The 26,999-nt window shown below is 45.7% G+C and overlaps 1 protein-coding gene across 2 annotated transcripts in view; it reads left to right on the top strand.

The window, feature by feature from the left end:
- The first annotated feature begins 1,945 nt into the window (after positions 1–1,945).
- The window catches only part of UGDH (UDP-glucose 6-dehydrogenase), a 28,005-nt gene continuing 2,951 nt past the window's right edge, over positions 1,946–26,999 (top strand). The window contains exons 1-12 of one of the 2 annotated variants that reach the window (XR_008462367.1): positions 1,946–2,158; positions 3,034–3,202; positions 6,068–6,169; positions 7,916–8,116; positions 8,195–8,392; positions 9,000–9,147; positions 9,923–10,017; positions 17,737–17,867; positions 18,567–18,700; positions 19,869–19,960; positions 20,050–20,160; positions 20,598–20,759. Coding sequence is in view for 1 of the 2 variants with exons in the window: in XM_054163953.1 (XP_054019928.1) it covers positions 3,041–3,202; positions 6,068–6,169; positions 7,916–8,116; positions 8,195–8,392; positions 9,000–9,147; positions 9,923–10,017; positions 17,737–17,867; positions 18,567–18,700; positions 19,869–19,960; positions 20,050–20,160; positions 20,598–20,708 (1,485 nt within the window). In the remaining variant the exon portion in view is untranslated. Of the gene's footprint in view, positions 2,159–3,033; positions 3,203–6,067; positions 6,170–7,915; positions 8,117–8,194; positions 8,393–8,999; positions 9,148–9,922; positions 10,018–17,736; positions 17,868–18,566; positions 18,701–19,868; positions 19,961–20,049; positions 20,161–20,597; positions 21,794–26,999 lie in introns of those variants that run through there. The other variant, XM_054163953.1, reaches the window with a different exon arrangement.

Here is a 26,999-nt window from a genome sequence, read left to right on the forward strand (position 1 = left end):
CCTCTGCTATAAAAGATAGGCTGTTCAGCCTGTAAAAGAGAAGGCTCTGGGGACACCTTTGAGCAGCCTTCCTGTATTTGAAGGAGGCTACAGGAGAGCTGGAGGGGGACTTTGGACATAAGCATGGAGTGGGCAGGCCAGCTTCAAACTAGGAGCAGCTATATTGGGATTAGACATAAAGAAGAAATTCCCTTGGGGGACTATACAAAGGATCTGAAGGGGGTTTGGCCTTTCCAAGACAGCAACACATACAGAAGGACCAGGTGAAATTCTCAATAGTACCAGTGTATGTATTTATGGCTATTCTGAGGCCTAAGGAGACAGATAGTTTTGAAGATGATGGTGTGAGTAAGAAAAACTGACATGGTAGAGAGAACTCAGAGAGCTTCTACTTGATTTGCCTAGGCTTCCCTGGAAAAAATGATGTGTTCAAAATTGAGACATCCGTGCAAATTAGCACTGGGACAAGGCATTACTTGTTTTTACTTCAGGATAAACATGCTGAAGCCTGCACCTTTGCCAGGCAGTTCTTTGGCTCAGCACACTGACTCCGTCAGGATCCTGCCCTCAGACTGCCAAGCTCAGTAGGCTCTTTCAGTGGCAGCACACATATTCTACAGTACTGTGTCTAAAGGATCAGTATGTACTCACTGAAACAGGCACAGCTTCTTCTAGGGAAAGAGCAAATCCTCTGTAGTGGAATAGTAACAGTGAAATAAAAACCAGAAACAATGATTCCCATTTGTTTTTAGATACTTTAACCTCTACAGACCAAAATGCCATAGAAGAACAAGGCAATACTCATTCTCTTAGTTAACAAGGACATACGTATATGAACATTCAATGTATAAACTGTAACCTGTTAAAAGCATAAATGATGCAGTATTGCAGACACAGCAAAAACCCCAGCTTTGCAGTGTAAGGGAACTTGAATGCAGCACAGAAAAGAGATTTGTCACCACCTTTCTGCTCCCCTGGTCACATGAAGTATATACACTAACGTATTATCTTTATACAAAGGGCAGAAGTAATGTATGAGAACTTCACTGAGTAGGCAACACATCCCTGGGCAGTGACCACATGCACAGGCAACAAAGTGCAAGCTTATCACACCTGTCAATATTTGCAACGTGGACTTTAAATGCTGTATTTTATTGTTTTGCCATGTTCATTTACCTGTGTTGAGATAGCACAACATTGGAGAAAATGAACGGGTTTGTTTTCATAGTAAGCACAGCTGAAGGACTCAAAATTATTTACATACACTGGACCACCGAAATTCACATTCCTTACAAAAACAGAAGACAGGCATCGTTCAGCCAGGCACACTGCTAAGCTCCCTTACTCACAGCTGCTACCCGACCTCCTCTGGGAGCCCAGGCCACAGCTGCCCAGGGCACAACTGCCCAGGGCACCGTCGGTGTTTGTGGTGGGGGCTGGAGGAGCACTCACCCCCCACCGCCACAGCACCGTTGTCCCAGAGGGCAGACAGTCTGGGGATCTTCCTAGTGGCGTTCTGTTTGCGGGGGCAGCCCGCCTAAACCCCTCTCCCAGCCAGAGGCAGTGACACCAGGCACCGGTCCAGCCACCACGACACACACACCCCACCCCCCAGAAATAAAGCAGGGAGAACAAGGTGAAAAAGCCCTACACCACACGGGGAACGGGGCCGCCGGCGCACGGTCCCGCCCCAAGAGGCGCCGCGCCTCCCCCAGGGAAACCACTGCGGCGGGGCCCGCCCGAACGCGGGCCCGGCGGTGCCGCGGAGACCCCAGCCGTGCCCGGGGCCCCGGCGGCCCTCGAGCCGCCACGCGGTGGTGGGGCCGGAACCGGGGCGGGGCCGGGCCGGGCCCTGCGCTGCTGGCGGCGGCGCCTGAGGTGTCCCGCGACCATTCGCCGGCAGCGCGGCTGGGCGGGCTCGGCGGCGGGGCGAGCGGGCGGGCTCTGTGCCGGCCTCCAGCCCCGGGGGAAGGGACGAGGCGGGCCGGGCCTGGCTCAGAGTTTCCGGAATGAAGCCCTGGCTTCGGCACCGCCGCGGCCCTTTAAATAGCCGGCGCTCTTCCGCTGCTAGCGGAGTGTCGCTCTGAGCTCGCTGAGCATCCTTACCGCAACCTCCAACTCGATCCGCGGCGGTGGGGCAGGACCGTGCCCGCCCACAGTAAGTCTCTGGGTAGCGGCTTTGGTGCCTGCCGCGGGTCCTCCCTTAGCCTTCTCTGGGGGCTTCCCAGGGCGGCGGCGGCCTTTCCAGCCGGGAAGCCCCGCTCTGCGGCGGCCAGCGGCCTCCCGGTTATGGAGCCTACGAGGGTCGACGCTGGCTCTAGCCGTCGGGTGGGGAGCGGGGTCGGTTCCCGGCCCGCGCCCTTCCCCGAGGAGGCGGTGGCGGGAGCTGAGGCCTTTTCCGGTCGAGGGGCTTCGAGGACAGGGCCGGCTCCAGGCTTGGCGCAGGGGTCGCGGCCTGGCGCGGCTGTGCCCACTGTGGGGCTGCCAGTCCCTGCCCCTTTGCACTGCCTGCACCATTGGTCGGTGCTCATGCCTGGCACTATCGTGGTATCAGCAGTTCTTCGGCCTAAGGGGGTGGTGGTGTGGCTGCCAGCCTTCAGAGCGACCACAACAAACAGTCTCTGTGTGTGCTGGCGCTCCTGGAGTGGGGCTGGTTCCAAAGCCCTCAGGGGTGGGAGAGAATCATCGCAGTTCAGGTCAAGAGATCACTGAGTCCTAGCATTGTAGGGATTGGAAGGGACCTCTGGGCATCATCTGATCCAGATTTCCCCCGCTGCTAGGGAAGGCTCACCCAGAGTAGACCACACAGGATCACAGGCAGGTTTGAATGCCTCCAGAGATGGAGACTCCCCAACCTCTGTGCAGCCTGGTCCATTGCTCTGCCACCCTCACAGTGATCAACTCTAAGAAAATGTTTCTTTCAGTGGTAGCATAATAATATCTCAGATTAGTGCTCTTTTATTTCCTTGAATTGTTGGCCATTATTTTAATTTACATCTTCTGATTCTCCTTTTTCTCCCCTCCTCTAACTAGAGCAATCATGTTTGAAATTAAGAAGATTTGCTGCATTGGTGCTGGATATGTTGGTGGGCCAACTTGTAGTGTTATTGCACAGATGTGTCCCAATATCCAAGTTACTGTTGTGGATGTCAATGAGGCCAGAATCAATGCCTGGAATTCTGATACACTTCCAATCTATGAGGTAAACTTTTCTCACTGTTGTCTCTTCTGGCCTGTGTAGTATTTCTTTCCCTTCTGGTGTTTCCACATGGGCTTGATAAGGATAGCACAGTGATGTCCTTCAAAAAGAGTACTCTGGCACAGCTGCATGTCACTGCTGTTCATTAAAGCCGATTCTTTTTTTAAGTACCTACCTGCACCAGGCATAGTAAGCTGTTTATGGATTATATATGAAGGACCTCATAAAGAAAAGTGTAGTTGCATATATAGTGAATTGTGCTGGCTTTCTTTCAGGACCTGATTAAACAAAAACATAGTTCTCATGCTCAGTTTATGTGTAATGAATGTGAACTGTATATATGAATGTGCAATATTGTGTGGTAAGCTTCATTTCCAGTCTGAGTGCTGCTAAAATCCAGTCTGTGCTGCCCATCTTAACCACGTTGTAAGATGGGGACAGTCATGTTCCAGATTCATTTGTACCATAAACTTCCAGTGTGGTCTGGGAAGTCTAGGCTAGAGAAAAAATATTTTTCATTGCATCATACTGGTAGTCCTTCATTATGAAAATACTTTAACCTGAAGGTACATAAAGTATTTATCTGTCTTGCTTCTCTTGGCACTTATGTTTTACACTTTTTCACCTTTAAAAATAGATCTATTTTTTCCCCCTGCATTCCATCACAAGGCAGGTTTTATTGGTTTGTGTAGTTTAAAAGGGGTGAAAGCGTCTTCCCTTGGCTGCCAAAAACTAGGTGTTTTGCCTGGGACTAACAGTTACTCCTTTGCTATAAAGAGCCTGCTGAATACTGTGTCTGTATTGGTGCTGTAGCACTGACAGTTTTTTATCTTTTAAAACCAAGCCTATATTAAGTCAAGATGAATAGACTTTCTTTGTCATACATACTCAGATGAAAATGTGTATAATGCTCACAATAGCAGATGAGATATGAGTGAGGATCACAAAAGCAAATTCTTTGTGTTCTGTAGACCTTGTGAGTGAGTGTGCTGCTTTTGAGCATGACAGAGTTAATTTTCTTCTTAGCAGCTACTGGGGGGCTACTGTGGGGCTGCAGACTTGTGCTGGGAACAATGTTGATAGCACATGGATGATTTTTTTTTACTGCTGCGCAGGGCTTATGCAGTCAAGGCCTTTTCAGCTCCTCATTCCACCCCACCAGTGAGCTGGCTGGGGTTGCACAAGCAGTTGGGAGGGAATGCAGCTGGCACTGCTGACCCTGACTGACCAGAGGCATATTCCAGACCCTGTGATGTCATGTTCAGCACGTAAAGCTGGGGGAAGAAGGAAGGAGTAGGACGTTAGGAGTGATGGCTTTTGTCTTCCCAAGTAACTGTTACATGTGATGGAGCCCTGTTCTGGAGATGGCTGAACACCTGCCTGCCCATGGGAAGCAGCAAATGAATTCCCTGTTGTGCTTTGCTTGTGTGTGTGGCTTTTGCTTTACCTGTTAAACTGTTTTTATCTCAACCCATAAGTTTTCTCACTTTTCTAGTTGTCTTCCACATCCTTCTGTGGTGCAGGGAGTGAGCAAGCAGCGGTGTAGTGCTTAGTTGCTGACTGGGTTAAACCAGGACATAAAGCTAAGTCTTGGCATGGCTTTAAAAAAAGCAAATAAACAAAGCAACTGAACCCAAACCAAGAAGCACCCCAAATTCACAACATCTGTTTCCTGGAATGGTGTTCTTTGCTGCAAAGAATGTACAGAAACTGCCAAGACTGTTCAGACAGCTTATAAAATTGAGTCATTGCACAGAGGTTTTCTGGATTTGGTATGTGCATTTAGGATTTTGTTTGTTTTTAATTTCCAGTGTCTGAAATTTTCTTAGAGGGCTGCCTTTCTGTTTACTTTTGATGGGTGGTAAGGTGGCAGCAGGGGCAGATAGCCTTTGTTTTGCTTTTAAGCAGGTGTTTAGTATAAAATGAGACAGCAAAAATGCACTGTGTAAAAACACTTCTGCTTTGTTTTCCTTTTTGTCCTTCTAGTTAAACTTTGCCTTTCTGGCACTGAACTATCTCATGTCTTGATAGGTGTGTCTCAAGCTGGAGATTTGATTGCCAGGTTACAGTGTCTGACTTCATTTTTCAAACAAGTAAAGGCTTCTTTTGTCTATGACAACTGCAGCTTAGTTAAATAATTTTGTGGACCATTCTGATACAGAGGACTGCTTATGGCCTCCTGCTGTTGTCTGAGTGCTGCTGTTAAGGGAAGGGAAAAATGTCACAACACAGTATGTGACTCTGGAAAGAACCTTATCAAACTCTGCTTGTGATTATTTGAGGCTGCAGGTGTGGTGCCATGATAACTTCTATTGGTTTCAAAGATGGGTGGTTACAGAAAGAATTGGTTTCCTCTGTCTCCATTGTCATTCTTTCATGGAATCTGGACTTGCTGATTTGGTGGAAGACTTCTTTGTGGTTTGAGGGTTTTGGCTGCTGAATTGGTTTTAGATCTAATACTGGGGGGGGTAAGACTCGGGACCATCTCTTTGCAGTCTAAGGAATACTTCTTGCATATACTCAACATCACTGAACAGGTATTTCTTTAGCTTTTACTCATGGTAATGAAATTGAGCTTGGGAATAACTGGAGCCCCAAACCTAGCTGTGCAAATAACAGTTCAGCCTGGCTAACAGTTTTGAGATGGCATGTTGAGTGGGTTTTATTTGGGGGGGGAGGTACAGTGTTTTTCACTATGTAAATCTACAGAAGCTTTGTATCTGGCAGACTGAAAACATGTCACACTCAGGGGGAGAAAAAAGGTCTTTCTGTAGCTGAAATGATATGCTATTTGGGCATGCAGCTTACTGTTCTTGTGACTGCATTAACCTTAACTACTTTTTTTTTTTCCTCCTTTTTTTTTTCCAGCCAGGGTTAAAAGAAGTTGTAGAATCCTGTCGAGGAAGAAACCTCTTCTTTTCCACCAGTATTGATGATGCCATTAGAGAAGCTGATCTTGTGTTTATTTCTGTAAGTTTAGGGGCAAAAGGTGATCATCTGTGTTTGTCTTAATGTTTTTTCTTCCCTATCAACTCATTGCATTGCGCTTATGTTAGGAAGAGCCCTTGGTTTTGTCATCTAGATTCAGTTAGCAATGTCATTGTCACAGTCTTCTCTCGCAGGAACTGTTCAGTAAGCTTTTTCTTTTATTTTTGTTTGTTTCTTATAGGTAGTAGAATGACTGAGAAGTGTTTGACAGGTGAACAGGCTCTAGGTCAAAAAGATCATAGAAACATAGAATGGTTTGGATTGGAAAGGACCTTAATGATCATCTAGTTCCAACCCTCTGCCATGGGCAGGGATGCCTCCTCCTAGACCAGCTTGCTCAAGGCCTCATTCACCCTGCCTTTCAACACTTGCAGGCTTGGAAGATAGTGTTGATGATCAGCTTGGTTAGATGTATGGGATTTTAGAGCAGAGTATAGTGCAGATCTGTCACTGCAGTGTACTGCTGAAATCTACGGGGCCTTAGTAACATTGATACGGTTCCTAGATAGGGATGCAAAGTTATCTTTGTAACCCAGTAATCAGTATATGACTTATTTCTAGAAGCCTTTCGAAGCCAGTGTGTTAATGGAAGAGGGACTGGCTTTAATATTTCATAGCTTTAATATTTCTAAGCTGTTGACATGAGAGGAAGAGGATCCAGTCAAACATAAACAGTGTGACCTTTGTACTTTACAAGGTTGTCCCTGATGTCAAATCCAAAAGAACTGATAGCTATTCATCTCGGTAGGCCACAGTTAAGGTTTTTGTTGTTTGATTTTATTCTTCAAGTCTTCTTTTCTTGAGAGCTTCTATTTATTAGAGCATGCCAGTACAGAAGTACAGAGGTCTCTTTCTGACAGTATTTTTTGTCTGTTCATGAAGTCTAAAATGAATGCTGCTTGGTTGGATGACTGCCACTGATACAGCCCATATATTGCCACCTGTTCTTGGACTAAAACATGCTGTTGTGTTCTACATGTTGTTGCTGTTTCTTCTTCCAGTTTGTAATAAAAAGGGTCCTCTATCTTCATCTAAATATCGTGTTTTCCCTCATTCATGTTCTGTGTACTTCAGTATGGGATCCTAGAATTGTTTAGGCTGGAAAACACCTTTAAGGTTTTTGAGTCCAGCCATTAACCCAACACTATGAAGACCAATGATAAACCATGTCCCTCAGCATCATGTCTAGTCTAGAGGTCTCTTAAATGCCTCCAGGGATGATGATTCAGCCTGTTCAAGTCTTTGAGAACTCCATCAGTGAAGAAATTCTTCCTAATGTCCATCCTGTTCTCCATTGCAACATATGCCACAATTCTGGTAGTTCTGAGGGTTTTTCAGCAGCTCTGCATTTAAGTTTCACCGCAGAGTTCAGACTCCAACTGCCTTGCTAGCTACAACATTCTTGGGTGATGTTTTTGGGACAGGAAGCAAAAGGTGTCTGGCTGTGATCATGAAGAAATGACTGGTGTTTCCAGAAAAAGGGCTGAGCCTGCAGAGCTGCTCTAAATTGCTCTTTAAATTCTACTCAAATAGAGGTCAGTGAGCTTTCTTTAGAAGAGAAAAATGGGTAATTGAGAAAGCTAATAGCTGTTCATTTGGTGTGGTAACCAGAATAATTGTGAGGTAGAAGCAAACTGGGAAGGAAAATATCTGTCATTTATAGCAATTTCACCTTGTCTCTTGTGAAGAGACCTGTAGCATTTCTTCCCCCTCTGTGTTTGTAACCAGGTTAATACCCCAACAAAGACCTATGGGATGGGAAAAGGCCGAGCAGCTGATCTGAAGTACATTGAAGCCTGTGCCAGACGAATTGCACAGAACTCCAATGGTTATAAAATTGTCACTGAGAAAAGCACAGTTCCAGTGCGTGCTGCAGAGAGCATTCGTCGGATATTTGATGCTAATACTAAGCCTAACCTGGATTTGCAGGTAAGCACAGTCTTGGAGTTGTGCTTTCAAAGGCTGGTAGTCCCTTCTGGCTTTCATCTGCTGTTTCTGTGCCTATAGGTGCTGTCTAACCCGGAGTTCCTTGCAGAAGGAACAGCCATCAAGGACCTGAAGAACCCAGACAGAGTGCTCATCGGTGGAGATGATTCTCCAGAGGGACAGAAAGCTGTCCGTGCTCTTTGTGCTGTTTATGAGCACTGGGTGCCCAAAGAAAAGATCCTCACAACCAACACCTGGTCATCAGAACTTTCTAAGCTGGTTAGTATTACTCATGGTCTGCCATGAGCAAAGGGTGCAAGTGAGGCAAAGCTAAGAAGCAGAAGTTCGCTGACACAGAGTGATGCAGCTAGGAAAAACAGATGAGTTTGGGAGGACCCAGTATGTCTGCCAAAGGATATCTATCTTTCCAGTCATCTCATCTGAGCTAATGGATGATACCAACTTTACATGAAATCCCTTTCTCACTTACTGCTGTTCTATTTATTACTAAGATTAACAACTTTCAGTGCTACAGAAACTGGTTACCATCATAAAATGGGTCAAACTCTGCAAATTAAGCATTACATTATTTGCTTAGATCCTGCTAACTGCTATTTATGGAGTTGCCAGCACTGGAGGTGTTTAGCAGGAGACTTGATGGAGTGCTTGGTGCCGTGGTTTAGTTGATTAGATGGTGTTGGATGATCGATTGTACACGATGATCTCGAAGGTCTCTTCCAACCTGCTTTATTCTATTCGCTAGCTGCTGTTACTGTCTTGTATCTCAGAGTTACATAGATTCTAAAATAATCCCTCCTTGCAGTCTGAATAGCTTGGTTTCTGGCAAAATTAAGTTAGCTATATTTTCTTTTTTTTTTGTTTACAGGCAGCTAATGCTTTCCTTGCCCAAAGAATCAGTAGCATTAACTCAATCAGTGCCCTGTGTGAAGCTACAGGAGCAGATGTTGAAGAAGTAGCAAGAGCTATTGGAACAGACCAAAGAATTGGAAATAAGTTTCTCAAAGCCAGTGTTGGTAAATAAAATATTTTTTTTCTTCTGAGCTTTTGTGTAGTAGTGCAAGAGGTCTACCAGTAGTGTTTTGAAGTAAGTGATCTGATGCTCTTAATATCTTCTACAGAAGATCTTGCTGTAGAATACCATCAGAAATCACATTTTTTGGCAGAATGTGTAGGGCTAAGGTTGCTCTAGACTCTGACAGTTTGAAACCTCAGGCTTCAGAGCACATGGTTTATCCTGCATGGGACACTGGGAAATCTGCAGCATTATTTTCAATGAAGCATCACTGGCAATAGCGCTCTCCAAGATGTCTTCCCAATTGCAACTGCTGTAGTTTTGTTCAGGAGCTGCTACCAGTGGCCTGAAAAAGGTGGTGCCCCTAGGTCAGAATGTGTGAGAGTAACTTCTTATTTGTAGAAGGAGGGAACCTAATGTTAACATACTGGTTCTGATAAATATTAATCTAAATGTTTAGGTGGGAGGAGAGCAAAGGCAGGAGGTAGCCCCTGTTTTATTTCATTTTATTACTACAAGTGGGTGGGGACAATCTTATGTTTCCCTGAGACTGGGTTAAAACTTCCATTGACTTCAGTAGGAACTGAAGATGACTTTAAGGCTTCTGTAACTGACTAAGTAGGTCCAGGGGTTAAATTTTGAGAGGTTCTTAAGTTTTCGTTTGCTAGCAGTGAAATACTGGAGGGAAAATGATAATGCTGGCTGTCAGTGATTGCCAAAAAATTACCTGCTTCCCAAGAGTGCTATTTACCTGTAAAATAATTATTTTCTTTCAGGGTTTGGAGGTAGCTGTTTTCAAAAGGATGTCTTGAATTTAGTGTACCTCTGTGAGGCACTGAACTTACCTGAAGTAGCCCGCTACTGGCAACAGGTACAAGCTCTTCACTAATTTTTTTTTGAGGGGGCAAAGTTTCTTCAGCATTCCTCTCTCAGGCATTGAGCTTTTAAGCATTGTCCACATGTAATCTGTGCTTTAGCTTTAAAGAGCAGATACCTTAATCTCTACATTTTAAGGGGACCTCAGCTAACACTGCCATTTGATATGGGTGTTCAGGTATTTTGGGGGTGAAGAAAGTTGTTTGGATCAAGTGGATTGGGAAGTTGTAATTCACATTTTCTACTGCTGCTTCTAGACAAGGATGTCTGAACTTCTGTCTTCCTCTTGTACTTTGTCTGCTTCGAATTCAGAGTTTGATCTTTATTTCAGGGTCTACTTTTACAGTCCTTTTCTGAAAGAACTCAGCAGAACTTGCTGTTCTTTTAAATATACATGATTGCTGCTTTTCTGTGGTTAATGTTAGGAATGGTTGGGAAGACGTGGATGCTGTCAGGCCTAGCAGCAATACCACAATTGCTCAGTCTGTCCTGAAAGCACCTCATTCTTCTTCCAAGCCCTGACTGAGGAAGCAGTTCTGACTTATGTGGCATGGTCAAAGGTACAGCTTTGATTTATTGCCCTGATGTGAGCTGTGGTGATCAAGGCTGCCTGAATACCCAGCACATGACTTGCCTACCTGACTAGCAGCCTTCCTTTTGGCTAGTCTTTTTTCCCCCCTTAGTTTTCTCCATCCCAATCTGCTGCCTATTTACTGACCTGTCCATAATTCTGTGCTGAAATCCAGTAATTTTTTTTTTTATACCACTGCACAGGTTATTATGGCCATGTGGTGCTGTTGATGGGGTTACTTAGGCTCTCTTGGCTTTGCAGGGTTCTATTCTCTGAAGAAATCTGTAATAGTCATTTCCCATTGTCTGAAGCTTGTCTGGATCTTGCTCATAATTTCCCCATAACTGCTTGTAACACTCAAGTCATCTCTCATGGTGGCTTTAGGCAGCTTGGCCATTTTGGCTCGGTAGCCGGTCAGAACCGCTCCTTCGGGACAGCACCGCTCGCTTTGTGAGTTTCTGCTCGGCTTTTTGCCTTGCTTTCGGGGTTTAGCGGGTCGGGAGGACTCCTCGGGGGCAGGGATTGAGGCGGGATCGTGCTCTCGCGAGCGTGCACGGGAGCTAGTGCCTGACGTCAGCCGCGGGAGATTTAAATCCCGGGCGGGCTGTGCGCGCGGCGCCATTTTGGCTCGGTAGCCGAGAGCCTTTCGGCTGCTTGGGAGGGGAAAAAAAAAAAAAAAAAAAAAAAAATTTTTGGTTTTCACCCACACGTTGCACCATGGTCATTACTCGGACCAAGGGTAGAAAAACAGCATCTACCCAGACAGAGTTGTTTCTCCAGCATGCTGGAGTCCAGGCTGCCAGCTGCAGAGAGTGCTTCAGCCTGGCAGTTGGAATAGAGGAAGAGGGAGAGGGTGAGGACACCTGTGTCAGGTGTGAACAGGTGAACTTTCTCCTCAGCCTGGTGGCTGAGCTGAAGGATGAAGTGGCCGAGCTGAAGGAGGAGGTGTCTAGGCTAAGGTCAATAAGGGAAAGTGAAAGGGAGTTAGACTTGTGGGAGAAGGCTCTGCAGATCTCCCCTGCTGAGGGACGGGCCCCTGAAAACGGAGAGGGATGGACACAGGTCCCTGCCAAGGGTGGCAAGAGAAATCCACCCCGGCCATCTCCTCCTCCTCCGCTGCCCTTGCATAATAAGTATGAGGCCCTGCGGGCTGAGGGCGGTGGGGATGAGAGGGCTGAGGAGCAGCCATCCAGAGGGGAGACCAAGGCCAAGCGGTCCCCGCCAGCTGTAATGACCAGCTCCAGGGAGCAGCCTAAGGCCAAGCCTAAGGCCAAGCGGCCACTACCAGCTATAACGACCAGCTCCACAAAGAAAAGGAGAAGGGTTATAGTTGTTGGGGACTCTCTCCTGGGGGGTACTGAGGGACCCATATGTCGTCCCGACCCATCCCACAGGGTGGTCTGCTCTCTACCTGGGGCGCAGGTAAGGGACATTGCAAGGGGAATCCCCAAGCTCATCAGTCCCTCTGACTATTACCCTCTGCTGGTAATACAGGCTGGGAGTGATGAGATCGACAGGAAGGGCACCAGGGCAATTAAGAAGGAGTTCAGGGCCCTTGGACAATTGATTGATGGGGCAGGCGCACAAGTGGTGTTCTGCTCAGTTCCCTCAGTGGCAGGGGAGTACACTGAGAGGAACGGGAGAACCCACACCATCAACAAGTGGCTCAGGGAATGGTGCCAGCGGAAGAACTTTGGTTTCTTTGATCATGGGGCTACTTTTACGGCACCCGACCTCCTGGGTCCTGATGGGGTGCATTTATCTAGAAGGGGCAAGAGAGTCCTAGCACTGGAGTTGGCAGGACTCATTAGGAGGGCTTTAAACTAGGTCTGAAGGGGGTGGGTGAAGACATCGGTCCCTCTGCAGAGGTAAGAGTAGAGCACAAGGTAGGGTCAATTGAGAGCTCAGGAGCCCAGCTGCAGTGCATGTACACCAATGCACGCAGCCTAGGCAATAAGCAAGATGAGCTGGAGGTCCTAATCCACCAGGGCAACTATGATATAGTTGCCATCTCAGAAACATGGTGGGACAACAGGCACAATTGGAGTGCTACACTGGGGGGCTACAGGCTCTTTAGGAGGGATAGGCGAGGGAGAAGAGGAGGAGGGGTGGCTTTGTATATTAGGGAGACACTTTCTGCCTCAGAACTCGAGGTGGAAGATGAGGGAATTGAGAGCCTGTGGGTTAAAATCAGAGGGCAGCCCAACAAATCTGACATCCTGGTTGGAGTCTGTTATAGACCACCCAACCAGGATGAGGAGGCTGATGAATTATTCTATAAACAACTGGAGGCTGTTTCAAGATCATCAGATCTTGTCCTCGTGGGGGACTTCAACCTGCCGGATATCTGCTGGGAACTTAATTCAGCAGAGAGAAGGCAGTCCAGAAGATTCCTGGAGCGGATAGAGGATTGCTTCCTGACGCAGCTGTTAAGTGAGCCTACCAGGGGACAGGCTCTGCTTGACTTGCTGCTCTCCAATAGGGAAGGGCTAGTGGGAGATGTGACCGTGGGAGGCTGCCTAGGGTGCAGTGACCACGAGATAGTGAAGTTTTCAATATGCAGGGAGATAGGGAGGAGTACCAACAGAACCTTCACCTTGGACTTCCGGAGGGCAAACTTCAGCCTCTTTAAGAAACTTATTTGTAAAGTTCCCTGGGTACCAACCCTCATGAACCGAGGGGTCCAGGAGGGTTGGACCTACTTCAAACAGGAGCTCTTGAAGGCACAGGAACTGGCGGTTCCCATGTGCCGAAAGATGAGCCGGCGGGGAAGGCGACCGGCCAGGATGGACAAGCAGCTCCTGAAGGATTTAAGGGAAAAAAAGAGGCTGTATCACCTTTGGAAGGAGGGGAAGGCTTCTCGAGGTATGTTTAAGGAAGTGGTTAGACTATGTAGGAATAAAATTAGAGAGGCAAAGGCCCAGTTGGAACTGCAGCTGGCCACCTCTGTGAAAGACAATAAAAAGCAATTTTACAAATATATCAACGCTAAAAAGAAGGGCAAGAAGAACCTCCACTCCTTACTGGACCTGGAGGGGAACATGGTGACCAAAGATGAGGAAAAGGCTGAGGTCCTGAACGCCTTCTTTGCCTCAATGTTTAACAGCAAGGTAGGAGTCCAGGATGAGTGGCCTCCTGAGCTGGGTAATAGGGTCGGGGAGCAGTGTAATGCCCCAGAAATCCATGAGGAATTAGTCCGGGACCTGCTGAGCCACTTGGACACCCATAAGTCCGTGGGACCGGATGGGATCCATCCCAGGGTGCTGAGAGAGCTGGCAGATGAGCTGGCCAAGCCGCTCTCCATCATTTTCCTCCAGTCCTGGCTCACTGGAGAGGTCCCAGGTGACTGGAAACTGGCCAATGTGGTCCCCATCCACAAGAAGGGACGGATGGAGGAACCTGGAAACTACAGACCAGTCAGCCTGACCTCAGTGCCAGGGAAAGTGATGGAGCAGATTATCCTGGCGGCAATAACTGCGCACCTGAAGGATGGCCAAGGGCTCAGGTCCAGCCAACATGGATTTAGGAAGGGCAGGTCCTGCCTCTCCAACCTGATCTCCTTCTATGATCAGGTGACCTGTCTGGTGGATGTGGGGAGGCCTGTGGATGTAGTCTATCTGGACTTCAGCAAGGCCTTTGACACCGTCCCCCACAGTAAACTGCTGGCTAAGCTGTCAGCTCGTGGTTTGGACCACAACACTCTGTGCTGGGTTAGGAACTGGCTGGAGGGCCGAGCCCAGAGAGTGGTGGTGAATGGTGCCACATCCGGCTGGCGGCCAGTCACCAGTGGCGTCCCCCAGGGATCAGTGCTGGGCCCCATCCTCTTTAACATCTTCATTGATGATCTGGATGAGGGGGTTGAGTCAGTCATCAGCAAGTTTGCAGATGACACCAAGTTGGGAACAGATGTTAGTCAGTTAGAGGGTAGAAAGGCTCTGCAGAGGGACCTTGACCGACTGGACAGATGGGCAGAGTCCAATGGGATGGCATTTAATAAGTCTAAGTGCCGGGTGCTGCACTTTGGCCACGGCAACCCCATGCAGAGCTACAGGCTGGGGTCAGAGTGGCTGGAGAGCTGCCAAACGGAGAGGGACCTGGGGGTGCTGATTGACACCCGCCTAAACATGAGCCAGCAGTGTGCCCAGGTGGCCAAGAAGGCCAATGGCATCCTGGCCTGTATTAGGAATAGTGTGGCCAGCAGGAGCAGGGAGGTCATTGTGCCCCTGTACTCTGCATTGGTTAGGCCACACCTTGAGTACTGTGTCCAGTTCTGGGCCCCTCAGTTTAGGAAGGACATCGAGACACTTGAACGTGTCCAGAGAAGGGCAACAAGGCTGGTGAGAGGCCTTGAGCACAAGCCCTATGAGGAGAGGCTGAGGGAGCTGGGATTGTTTAGCCTGGAGAAGAGAAGGATCAGAGGCGACCTCATTGCCCTCTACAACTACCTGAAGGGTGGTTGTAGCCAGGTGGGGGTTGGTCTCTTCTCCCAGGCAACCAGCACCAGAACAAGGGGACACAGTCTCAAGTTGTGTCAGGGGAGGTTTAGACTCGAGGTGAGGAAAAAGTTCTTCACTGAGCGAGTCATTCGTCATTGGAATGGGCTGCCCAGGGAGGTGGTGGAGTCGCCGTCCCTGGAGGTGTTCAAGGGGAGATTGGACGTGGCGCTTGGTGCTATGATCTAGTTGTGAGGTCTGTTGGAACAGGTTGGACTTGATGATCCTTGGGGTCTCTTCCAACCTTAGTTACTGTGATACTGTGATACTGTGTTACACTATTTGTGATGTCCAGGGGCTTTCTACATCCTGTGCAGGTGGTTTAACCTCCATCCAGAAGTAGTCATCAGCCTGATTACTTGCTTGCAGTTATAACTCTTAGATTAATTGCTTGGAACAAGGAAGACATGGGTTTTGTGCTGTCTGCCTCTGAAGAGGTTCAGGTGACATCTTCCTTAAAAATGCACTTCATTAGGATAGGTTAGTCAGTGGTAGAGAAGCTTGAAGAGATGCCTGACATACTTTGTGAACTTTGTGCAGGCATCCAGGAGAGGCCTAGGTCAGTGTAGGGCTCCCATGCATAGGCACAGCAGGAAAGAGTAGGAGCCCCAGGTTCTGATATTCAAGACCTACTGCTTTTACTCAGTATAAGATTTAAGCAGACAACAGACAAAGCCTGGAGCAGCAGAAGCTGCAGGAATTAACCATGTGACCTCAATGATAATCTGATGAAAAGAGAAAAATGAACACAGTCTTGGAGGAGACAAATTGGTTTGTCTCTGTCCTTCAAGATGACAAGGGCCCTTCTCAAAATGCAACCTACTTGGTATCTTGGCAACCCAAAGACATGGAAGCACTTATGGTTTGCTCTGTGTGGAGATGTTTGTTGTTTTGTTTTGTTTTTTAATTCAACAAAAGCCTGAAAGGTTGCATTGTTCATGTAAACAGACTAATTTAAAGTGTTTTTAATGCTTTTATGCTCTTACTCTGTTTTAAGAGCAGTTCTTTGGAGTGTTTCTGTATGGCTTATTAAACTGTGCACGAATCAGGTAGTAGGAACAGCTGCTGCAGAGATAGGATAAAGTGTTGTGCTCAGAAGTACAACCCTGTGCCTGCACCTGCTGCCTCCTCAGAGCACTGTCCTCTTGCCCAGCCCACTGTGGTCAGGTCATGCAAACACTGGTCAGTGCACACATGTTCATAAGCAGTGACAGAAGCCTTGCTTTGTGGCCTGAGCACTGCACTGTCAGCAGCTCATCCCAGTGCAGGCGTATGGGAAACCTAAGACTGGGATGCAGATACTGGAGATTATGCTGATCAAAGCAGCTCCAGAATCCGAACTTTTATTCTCTGGCTTTCAGATAGGACAAAGCTCTCTAGTCTTCATTCCCTGAAAGTGAAATTTTAATTCCTTGAAAACATAGCTACAGCAAGAAGTGTATCCCTGTGAAGTGTTACTTTTGTTCCCCATCACCACACTATGGATGCAGGAGCAGGGAGGTCATTCTGCCCCTGTACACTGCACTGGTTAGGCTGCACCTCGAGTACTGTGTCCAGTTCTGGGTCCCTCAGTTTAGGAAAGATGTTGACTTGCTGGAGTGTGTCCAGAGAAGGGCAACGAAGTTGGTGAGGGGCTTGGAACACAAGCCCTATGAGGAGAGGCTGAGGGAGCTGGGGTTGCTTAGCCTGGAGAAGAGGAGGCTCAGGGGTGACCTTATTGCTCTCTACAACTACTTGGAGGAGGTTGTAGACAGGCAGAGGTTGGTCTCTTCTGCCAGGCAACCAGCACCAGAACAAGAGGACACAGTCTCAGGCTGTGCCAGGGGAGGTTTAGGCTGGAGGTTAGGAAGAAGTTCTACACAGAGAGAGTGATTGCCCATTGGAATGGGCTGCCTGGGGAGGTGATAGAGTCACCATCACTGGAGGTGTTCAGGAGGAGACTTGATAGGGTGCTCGGTTGCATGGTTTAGTTGATTAGGTGGTGTTGGATGATGGGTTGGACACGATGATCTTGAGGGACTCGAGGGACTCTTCCAACCTGGTCTGGTGTATTCTATTCTATATGTCACTGCTTTTTTTTTTTTTTTTTTTTTGCTTTTCCTTCAGTAAATCTGGTTCACCAGAGCAATTGGGGTGTGTGAATCCTCTTTCATGTAATAACAAAAGTGAGGCACTGAAATACCTGGTTTAATCATGCTAGTTTTGTGTAGTGAAATTTGTTAGTGTGGATTAAAGAGGCTAAAAATGTTCTCACAGTTGTTGCACATGGCTTGTGTGGAGGTCTGGAATGGGATGTCCATGTGACATCAATTCCTCTGGAATTGCTTCCCATGTTTCTGTCTAGGATACAGTAAGGTGGAGGCTTAAGGAAAAAAAGGCAATCTGAAAAAATCCTAGCCTTTGAACTAGACAGTGTATGACAGTGAGTGTGTGTATATGCATCTGCAATCACTGTAGGATTTGTCTCAGAATTGGATAAACCAACTAAATTTATCTTTGGATTGCTTATGATGCTGAATAAAAATACTTGCCTTTCTCTTTGAAGCTTCTGTTAAATGTATGAGTGGGTAGTTTGGCTTGGTTGTTAATAGAATCTGTTTAGAGCTGAATCTGGCTGCTTTCTCTACCATCCTGTTTTACATCTTTTCAGGTAATAGACATGAATGATTATCAGAGGAGAAGATTTGCTTCCCGCATTATTGACAGCCTGTTTAATACTGTCACTGATAAGAAGATTGCTATTTTAGGGTTTGCATTCAAAAAGGATACTGGGGACACAAGGTAAGAAAGCAAATTCAGTTCACTAACCTGGATTCCCTACATTTGTCACCAGCTATGCAGCTAATACCTCTCCCCCCCCCAGATGAACTGCATTAATAAAAATAGATTGAATCTGGGACCCTTAACTTCTGACTGAATTGGTTTGTAATAGGGATTAGTCTTTAAGTGGGTGACACAATTGACTGTTGACATCTACAACATACCTGAATCATTCAGAAGCTAGGGCAGATAACTCTAGTCCTTATTAGCTTGCATAAGCAAAGATAGATTTTTAACAGAGTCCATCCATTCTCCACAGAAAATATTTTTGCAGCTGGTTCTAAGTTGCTCCGAAGCCAAAATTCCAGCTTTGTTTCCCAAAGGTGGTTAATTCTGTCTCCCTGTAAAGCTTCTCCTTGATACAGCTCTCCAGTTGCAGTTTGTGGGAAATTATTATAAGCTTGATGCCTTGTTAATTATGGTCAGGAGGAGTCCTGGGTCTCAGTATCTCTCTTGCATAATTCAGCAAGAGACATAAACTTGTTTCCTCCTCAATGTCCCTCAAGATTTCAAGTTTGCTGCTGGCATAGATTACCACTAGGATGTTTAATGTGAAACTGGTATAAAAGCTCAGACATTGCTTATCATGACACTTGAAGACTTTCATTATTTAGAACATGCCACCTGGTTCTTTTTTAACTGATTGATTCACTTCCCTAGAGAGTCATCCAGTATCTACATTAGCAAGTATTTGATGGATGAAGGAGCAAATCTCCATATCTATGATCCTAAAGTACCTGAGGAACAAATCATCTTGGATCTTTCTCATCCGGGTGTCTCAGAAGATAACCAAGGTAAGGATGCTCCCTCCTGTCAAGCCCATTTCCCTGCTTCCCTCCCCACTCTGTTCTCAAAACACACAAGGACTGTTCAAATTCTGTAAATTAACTTCCTTGTTTCCATTATGACAATGATGTGCTGTTGGTTAGTTACTAGAATAGAATAAACCAGGTTGGAAGAGACCTTCAAGATCATTGTGTCCAACCCATCATCCAACACCACCTAATCAACGAAGACTGTCATGGCTCAGAGGATTACTGTAACTCTTCCCCCTTTCCATGGGGGATGTTAATTCCAGAAATGTTAATGCTAATCCTGTACCATTTCATATTTTTCTCTTGATAAATATTCATTTGGATACATGCACAGAAATTTCTCTTTACATAATTAAGAGAGAGAAGAATGTCCAGAAGCAGGAGAGCCTAGTGGTGGTGTCAGCTTTTTGTGTCCTGAGTCCTGTCTTGCCTTAGTTCGTGCTTGCTTTCTAAAGTAGAAACAATGAATTCTGGAATTCACTGCAGAACATTTTCCCTTCCTGCATATCGCTTCCAAATTAATTTGTTTCTTTAAGCCAAATTGAATCATTGATGGTTAGAAATTCCTTAAGAAAGGAGTATTTGAGACTTTTGGTTTCCTGCTGGGAAGGGGAGGATGGAGATGATGAATGGGTGAGGTGAAAAGGATAGCTCAGGCTTCTTGAGGTGAAGCGAGTGGAGGAAAATGATCTTGTGAAGGGTGAGGGAGAGGAGGGTTGCCTCTAGGCAGCTGCTGATGCAGTCAGAGGATGAAGGCAGCCCCTGGTGAGCAACATGTATCTTCTCTGGTGTCAACCAAGTATTAAGTAGCTGCTGTGCTGCTACTGAACAGGCAATGACCTGTGAGGCTGGCATTTGAACACTCCATAGTAACTTCTAATTCTTGAGATGCTCTTGGCTGTTTAAATCAAATTGGTATGCTTAACTGCAAACATTGAAGTGCTCTGGCTCTGTTCAGATGCCAGGTACAAGATGCTGTCGTTTCAGTGAGTGAAATCAAAGTGACAAATGATAGAAAACATCTCTGGTGAGTGTCTTTAAAACTCCTTACCTGTGTTAGGGCAAGGAAGGAGACTTATGTGCTAGGGGAGCACTAGACTGATGCCAAAGGTGTGTGCAGAATAAAACTGTTTTCCTTCTGTTGCAGTGTCTCGATTGGTCACCATCAGCAAAGATCCCTATGAAGCCTGTGATGGAGCTCATGCCCTTGTCATCTGCACTGAATGGGACATGTTTAAGGTACATGTCTTCAACTTAAGCTAAAGGAATAAAAAAGAGGGTGTGTTACACTACTTACTTATTCTGTCTGCTTTAATTGCCTTTTACAGGAGTTGGATTATGAACGTATTCATAAGAAAATGCTGAAGCCTGCATTTATCTTTGATGGTAGGAGAGTTCTAGATGATCTTCACAATGAGCTACAAGTCATTGGTTTCCAGGTAATCAGCTGGATGCTGCTGCTTCTTGTGTTTCTTTCCTTCTAGACATAGTCCTTCTTTAGATAAAGGAGGCTGAACCCACAATTTATCAGTATCTAGAAACATATTTGTACTGATAGTCCTATGGAAGATGAGGCACCTGAGTATTCAGATTAGCGAGGGGCAGCTTTAAATAGGTGTGGTTAGGCTATGTTGGGGGCGGAATTTTCAACTCACGAAAAAGGCAAAGCAGGCTCCTGTGAAAGTGTTTTTAATTAACCCCTTTACAACTCCAGTCCCAGAAACTGTCTCTGGGCACACTCTGCTTCGTGGCTTGTAATCGTCCAATGTTCATGACATGTAGCCATGGTGCTGGGTTTAATCTGTGGGTTCCTCATAGACTGACATGATTGTACCACTTTGCCACGCTCACTGGTTCAATGTGTTTTCTCTTTCAGATTGAAACAATTGGGAAGAAGGTGTCAGCCAAAGGAATTCCTTTTGGTTCTTCCTGTGAAATTCCTAAATTCAGCCTGCAGGACCCGCCTGTCAAAAAGCCCAGAGTATAATGTTTAATTGTTACAGAAGGAATTCTGTGGACCTTCTTAGTGATAATAACTGTAAGCCTATGCTTTTTTTTTTTTTGTAAGGAAAGATATTTTTCATAAACTAAACCAATTTTACACTAAAAATGGTACCTGGTACATGTGAATTCAGTCTATTTTCAAATCTCTATTTTTATAGTGATTTTTTTTTTTTTTTTGGTCACTGAAGATGGTACAACCTTCTTTTTAATAATGAAGCATCTTTTAAGTGCAAAAGTTACCTTCAAACAACAGATTTCTACTTCCAGAGGTGTTCCTAAACTGCACTTTATATGTTTTAAGTGATATGAAATCAAAAGAATTGGAATATCTTTCTTTTTTAGTCCAGTTATAGGCAATGATCAGCAACTTTGGTCTCACCAAATTCTCATTTTCTTTTGGGGTAATCCTTTACCCAGCTAAATGCTTGGCCTAACTGGCATTGAAGTCAAAAGATGAGCTCTAAGAGAACTGGGTAGGTTTTGGCCTGAGCCCTGAAATAGAGCTGATTGTGACAATAACACCCTGATCCTGGTCAGGACCTGCTGGACTGATGCAGCCTTGAAGTGCTTCTGTTGCAAGGCCAGAATATTCTGCAGACATCTATCATGTAACTGATGACTGTGGACCTGCAGCTACAAACTGATCCACTGGCAGATTGTCACTTTGATTATTTGGTTGTCTTGTCTACATTCCATGCCCAGCCATAAATTATTGATCCAATCAGATTCCTGGGGCAAGTTTTTCTGAAGCTACAGCAATACAAACTGTCTTCAGCAGAGGAGTGTTCTGCTTATTTAAACACTGAATTTAAACAAAATTACCTTAATTTGGTGTCAATCCAAGCAGAAAGCAAATACTGTCTTCAAAGCTACCTGATGGCTATCTTTTTCCTTCCTTTCTGCTTACATGCTTTATTGGAAAGTAGCTTTCTTACTGAATCTGCAAAAGTTGCTCTCTGCTGTTGAGAAATGAAGAACAAAAGTTCAGCCCCAGGAGTTAGTCAGCATACTACCTCATTTAATTAGCAGGAAGGAATGCTTCCTATGGTATTTTGACTCTTTTTTTTTTTTTTTTCCTTTACTATTAATTAATTTCTACTTATTATTACTCTCAATTGGCCAGTGCTATTAAAATCCATGAGATTACAGAGTTTGTGTTTGGCTTGTTGCATGGGGTTGTAAAATGGAGGGGAGAATGGACAGAAGTTCTAGAATAGAATGGAGAGACATCTTAGTTGAATGACAGTAGTGTTGGGATGTTGGGAGAATTATCCTGTAACTTGTCACATATCTTCTGAATCATTTCAACAGGTGTGCCTTCAAGCATCCATAGTTAACCAGAGCATAAGACCAGTGGTGGTGTGGTCATGAGTGCTGTTACTACAACTGTTTGCCCACAGAAATGTAAAATCAATTTAAGCCTTAGGACAGATGTTTGGAGACTTAAGGAAGTTGTATAACAATTTGGGTAATTGAGAGGAGACAGGCTTATCTGGCTGAAATAGCTCTATCTTTGAACCAGATCTGCATGGTAATGGCTTCTACATAGGGACTTAGCAGCAATCACTCAGTACTTGGGACAAATATGCCTCAGGTTTTTTTTAATTCTGTAAGATTCTTCTGTGAGGAGTGCATCAGAAGCCACTCCAAGTGAGTTGGGAGCTGTGGGGTCTTAAAATCAATCTGTCATCTTTCATCATGCCATATCCTCCTGATTCACTTGCACTGCTGTTACACAACACCCACAGAGCAGGGACAACCCTGTGATGCGTTGTGATCTAACTTGTAGATCACCCTCTCCCTGCCGATAGGCATCTTGACTTCTGCCCCCACAAGCACCTGAGAGGCCAGGCTGCCTATTTTTCCTTGGAGACTAAAAGTGGGTACTGACAGGTTGTGCTTGAAGTATCCAGTCCTGAGCTATATTCAGGGTGGCACAGCACTGCTTCAGGACTTGCCTTAACAAGAAGGTTGAGTAGAGGCTTCAGAAAATCAGGATGCTTTTCAGAAACTTGCCACAGTGTCCTAGTGCCTTTCCTCATCAGTCTGAAGTGGATGGATGAGCCATTAAACTCGTGTGTGAAGCACTACTTCTTTTAGGAATGTGCAAGGCTGGTCGGTGTTCCCCAGGCTTCCAGTGGCTTTTCACTTTTTTCATCTCAAGGAGCTGGAGGAACAAGATGCTACAGCCCCTATCCCTACCCTGTTTCTCCTGCAGTCCCAGTCCAACCCTAGATTGTCACTTAAGATTGTAGATAAAGAATGGGCAAGTTCATTACAGCAGGATCACTCTTAACTCCCCTTCTTAGGAAGGGGGAAGGAGCAGATCATTTCTGAAGAGCAATAAGGGATAAAACTGGTACTACCACTTCTCTTGCTTGGAGTCAGCTTATTTAGTTTCTGGGTTGCTGCATTCTTTTCGTGGGACATGGACTGGGATGAATCCAGTGAACAGCTGGTGGAGCATGCCTTCAGGACATGGCATTGCTTATCTTGCATCTATGCAAGAGAACCTTACTGAGGCCAAAAGAAAAAGCTTTTGCAGCACTGTGAATCCACCATCTTTGGAGCACAGTTGCTAGGGAAATAAGAATTGGAGATGACTTGCATTCCTGCTTTGGAGGCTTGAGTAGTGCATGTGAGAGATGGGGTTTCATGCTATTGAGTCTTTGTCTGTGGGATCTTAATTCTTGATGAGAATTGTGTAATGTGAGTAACAAGACTCCTGTGCTCTGAAATTCTTTTTATGAGGTTCTTAATGAAATGCCCTCCCACAGTAACACTTCTTTTCACTGCAAAACCTGGATTCAACAGCTGAAGCAAATCCAGCTTTAATACAAGCCTGTGAACAGCAGGATACAGACGCATAAATCAAGTCTTACCCAAGACGTGCATAGACAAATTGTAAATGCCAGGCAGGGTGTACTTGTTTCTTTCTGTGTCTGTCTTCAGCCCTTTGTACAGCTAAAACCAGGCATATGATAGCCAAGAATAGTGCAGGTGAATATAAGAAAAGACATTGCTGACCCAGGAGTATAGGAACAGTTAGTGGTGAGATTTTTGTATTGGCCAACACATTTACACATCTGTTACTTGAGGTTCTTCTATTGATCTAGAATTTATAGTAATGCTATACTCTTGCTCAACAGCTGAAGTTTGAAATTGTTTGTAAAACAAACATAGTAAGTTACCTGGTTTAGAAATATTGGAGTCAGTTCTCATTACTTTTTTTTTTCTATGCCAAGCTGAGAATTTCTGTTGCAAGTTGAACATCAGCGATAAGTTGCTACACGTTGTAGTAACGAAGCACTGACATCATTTGAAATGAAGGAGACACAGATATTAGTTTTTGATCAAATGGCGGGGTGTGTGGAACTCCTTTATTCTTAAAGGAACACTCTGGCATTGATTTTAACCTAAAGCTTTGGAGTCACTGGAGGATGCAGCAGTTCTCTTGTCAGCTGCATGACATTTAATTATATTTCACACAGTGTAGCAGATTGATGTAATGATGCTAAAAAAGATTATTCATTCTTCTAAAGTGCCTGTGTCAACTTGAAATCATATTCCCAAAACTCAGTGTGATGTTTTCCTGATTGCAAGGAAGATTAGTGTTTCTTAAAATATTTTTATGGCTGCTTTCTGAAACAAACTGACAGAATGAAGTGATTGACATACAAAAGGAAAATGTCACTAAACAAACTTCATTGGAAACAAAACAGATAAGTCATGAAACTTGTGCTGAATTTATAACCAGGGGTTACTAACAGAGCTTTAACATGTAGTCACTGGAAAACTGAATGGCCAGTAGGTAACGAAAGTGGTTGTAAAGCAGGATTTCTCAACTAGGAGAAGATCTTTAGGACTTGTCCTCAAACACCCCTCCTGTCTATGAAGTCAAAATGTGACTGCTTTCCTTAGAAACCACAGCAACACTTGCCTGTAGAAAACAGCCTGTGTAGCTTTGAAACTTGGTACCAGCTGGCAGACAGTTGTGTATAAGCATGAGATCATCTTCTGAAGCACCCATCTGCAATTCCTAATTCCAACAAAATAAATAACATTGCACTGTGTTTCCACCAGCATTTTCTCTCCCACTGTAAGGAAGTTCTGGATCTTTACTGTGCGATGTCCTCTTGTTCCAGTTTGGCAAGAGCTGTATGGCTCAGAATTCCTTCTTCCATATTTCTGTTGTTGATAGGCTTGAAGAGCAGGGCACGTCAAAGCCATTATTTATAGTAGGACCTCCAGTGAAGGCTGGCAGCTGCTCAATGTGTGGGTATCCTGCAGTTAATGTGTCAGCCCGCCCTGCCTGCTGCTCTGGAGGGAGTATTGAATTTCCTTAGCAGGGCTGCTAACCTTCCCCTGCTCTGGAATTCAGTCTGATTCAGCTGAAGCAGGGCAGTTGGTGCTCATAGTGTGTCTTGGTTTTCCAAGAGTAATGGCCAGACTTTTTAATTCAAAACTTTACAATTTTATTAGCTTTATGTTTTTAAGCAGCTTTGCCTTTCTCTCTGCCTTTACAAAGTGAAGTTAAAACTTCTGTTTCTCTGTTCCTCGCCACTCAGGCTTCTCTTCCATTAACACTGTTTAATTAGTACATGTACTAGTCCTTCTAGCTTAAGGCTGTTATGTCTTCATAATGCTCTAATATTGCTGCACTTCATTTTGTGGAGCATTAGTTGTGCAGGCCTCAGCGGCATAGTCTGACTTGTTGTTCATGACAGTAGCAAGCTTCTCTTCTATCTTAACTTGCTAATTAGCTGTCTTCCTTCTAACATCTTGCTGAGCTGGGGGCAGGTGGAGAGTCCACTCCTTCATATAGAATCAGAGTTGGTTTGGTTGGAAAAGACCTTTAAGATCATTGGGTCCAAACATTATTTAACTGCCCAGTCTGGTGCTGAGCCATGTCCCTCAGCACCTCATCTCTATGGCTTTTAAACGTCTCTGAGGAGGGGGATTCAGCCACTTCCCTGGGGAGCCTATTGCAGTCTTTAAGAACCCTTTCAGTCAAGAAGTTCCTTGTAATATCCAGTCTAAACCTGCCCTGGTGTGACTCAAGACCACTCTCCCTCATCCTATCACTTGCTAATAGGGAGAACATGCCAGTCTCCACCTTGCTACAACTTCCTTTCAGGGAATTTCTGGCCTGTTCTAGGAATAGTGTGGCCAGCAGGAGCAGGGAGGTCACTGTGCCCCTGTACTCTGCATTGGTTAGGCCGCACCTTGAGTCCTGTGTCCAGTTCTGGGCCCCTCAGTTTAAGAAGGACATCGAGACACTTGAACATGTCCAGAGAAGGGCAACAAGGCTGGTGAGAGGCCTTGAGCACAAGCCCTATGAGGAGAGGCTGAGGGAGCTGGGATTGTTTAGCCTGGAGAAGAGAAGGATCGGGGTGACCTCATTGCCCTCTACAACTACCTGAAGGGTGGTTGTAGCCAGGAAGGGGTTGGTCTCTTCTCCCAGGCAACCAGCACCAGAACAAGGGGACACAGTCTCAAGCTGCGCCAGGGGAGGTTTAGACTTGAGGTGAGGAGAAAGTTCTTCACTGAGCGAGTCGTTCGTCATTGGAATGGGCTGCCCAGGGAGGTGGTGGAGTCACCGTCCCTGGAGGTGTTGAAGAGGGGATTGGACGTGGCACTTGGTGCCATGGTCTAGTCGTGAGGTCTGTGGAGACAGGTTGGACTCGATGATCCTTGGGGTCTCTTCCAACCTTAGTTATACTGTGATACTGTAATTGTAGGGGAGCAAGGTCTACCCCCTCAGTGTCTTCTCCAGACTAAACAACCCCAGTTCCCTTAGCTGTTCCTCACCAGCCCTGTTCTCCAGACCCTTCACCAGCTTTGCTGCCCTTCTCTGGACCTGCTCCAGCACCTCACTGTCTTTCTTGTAGTGAGGGCCCCAAAACTGACGCCAGTACTCAAAAGTGTGGCCACACCAGTGCTGAGTACAGGGGGACTTCCCTGGGTTGTACTGGTCACACTATTGCTGACCCAGGCCAGGATGCTGCTTGCTTTCTTGGCCACTCAAGCACACTACTGGCTCATGTTCAGGTGGTTGTCAGGAGCAACCCCTGTGCCAATTAACAGCAGTTTGGAGAAAGTGCTGTAGTCTGTCATGGGATTACCTGCATGGTGAGAGTTTAGGACCAGACAGCAAATTCCTCACACATTTCCCAAATAACTTCATGAAGACTTAGTGGAGTGGGCAAAATGGATAGACTTAATTATCTCAGAGGTCCTTTCCAGGCTTGATCAGAGGTCTCGATGGTTGGAA

The sequence above is a fragment of the Dryobates pubescens genome, chromosome 1 (assembly GCF_014839835.1).
Source record: "Dryobates pubescens isolate bDryPub1 chromosome 1, bDryPub1.pri, whole genome shotgun sequence".
NCBI lineage: Eukaryota > Metazoa > Chordata > Aves > Piciformes > Picidae > Dryobates > Dryobates pubescens.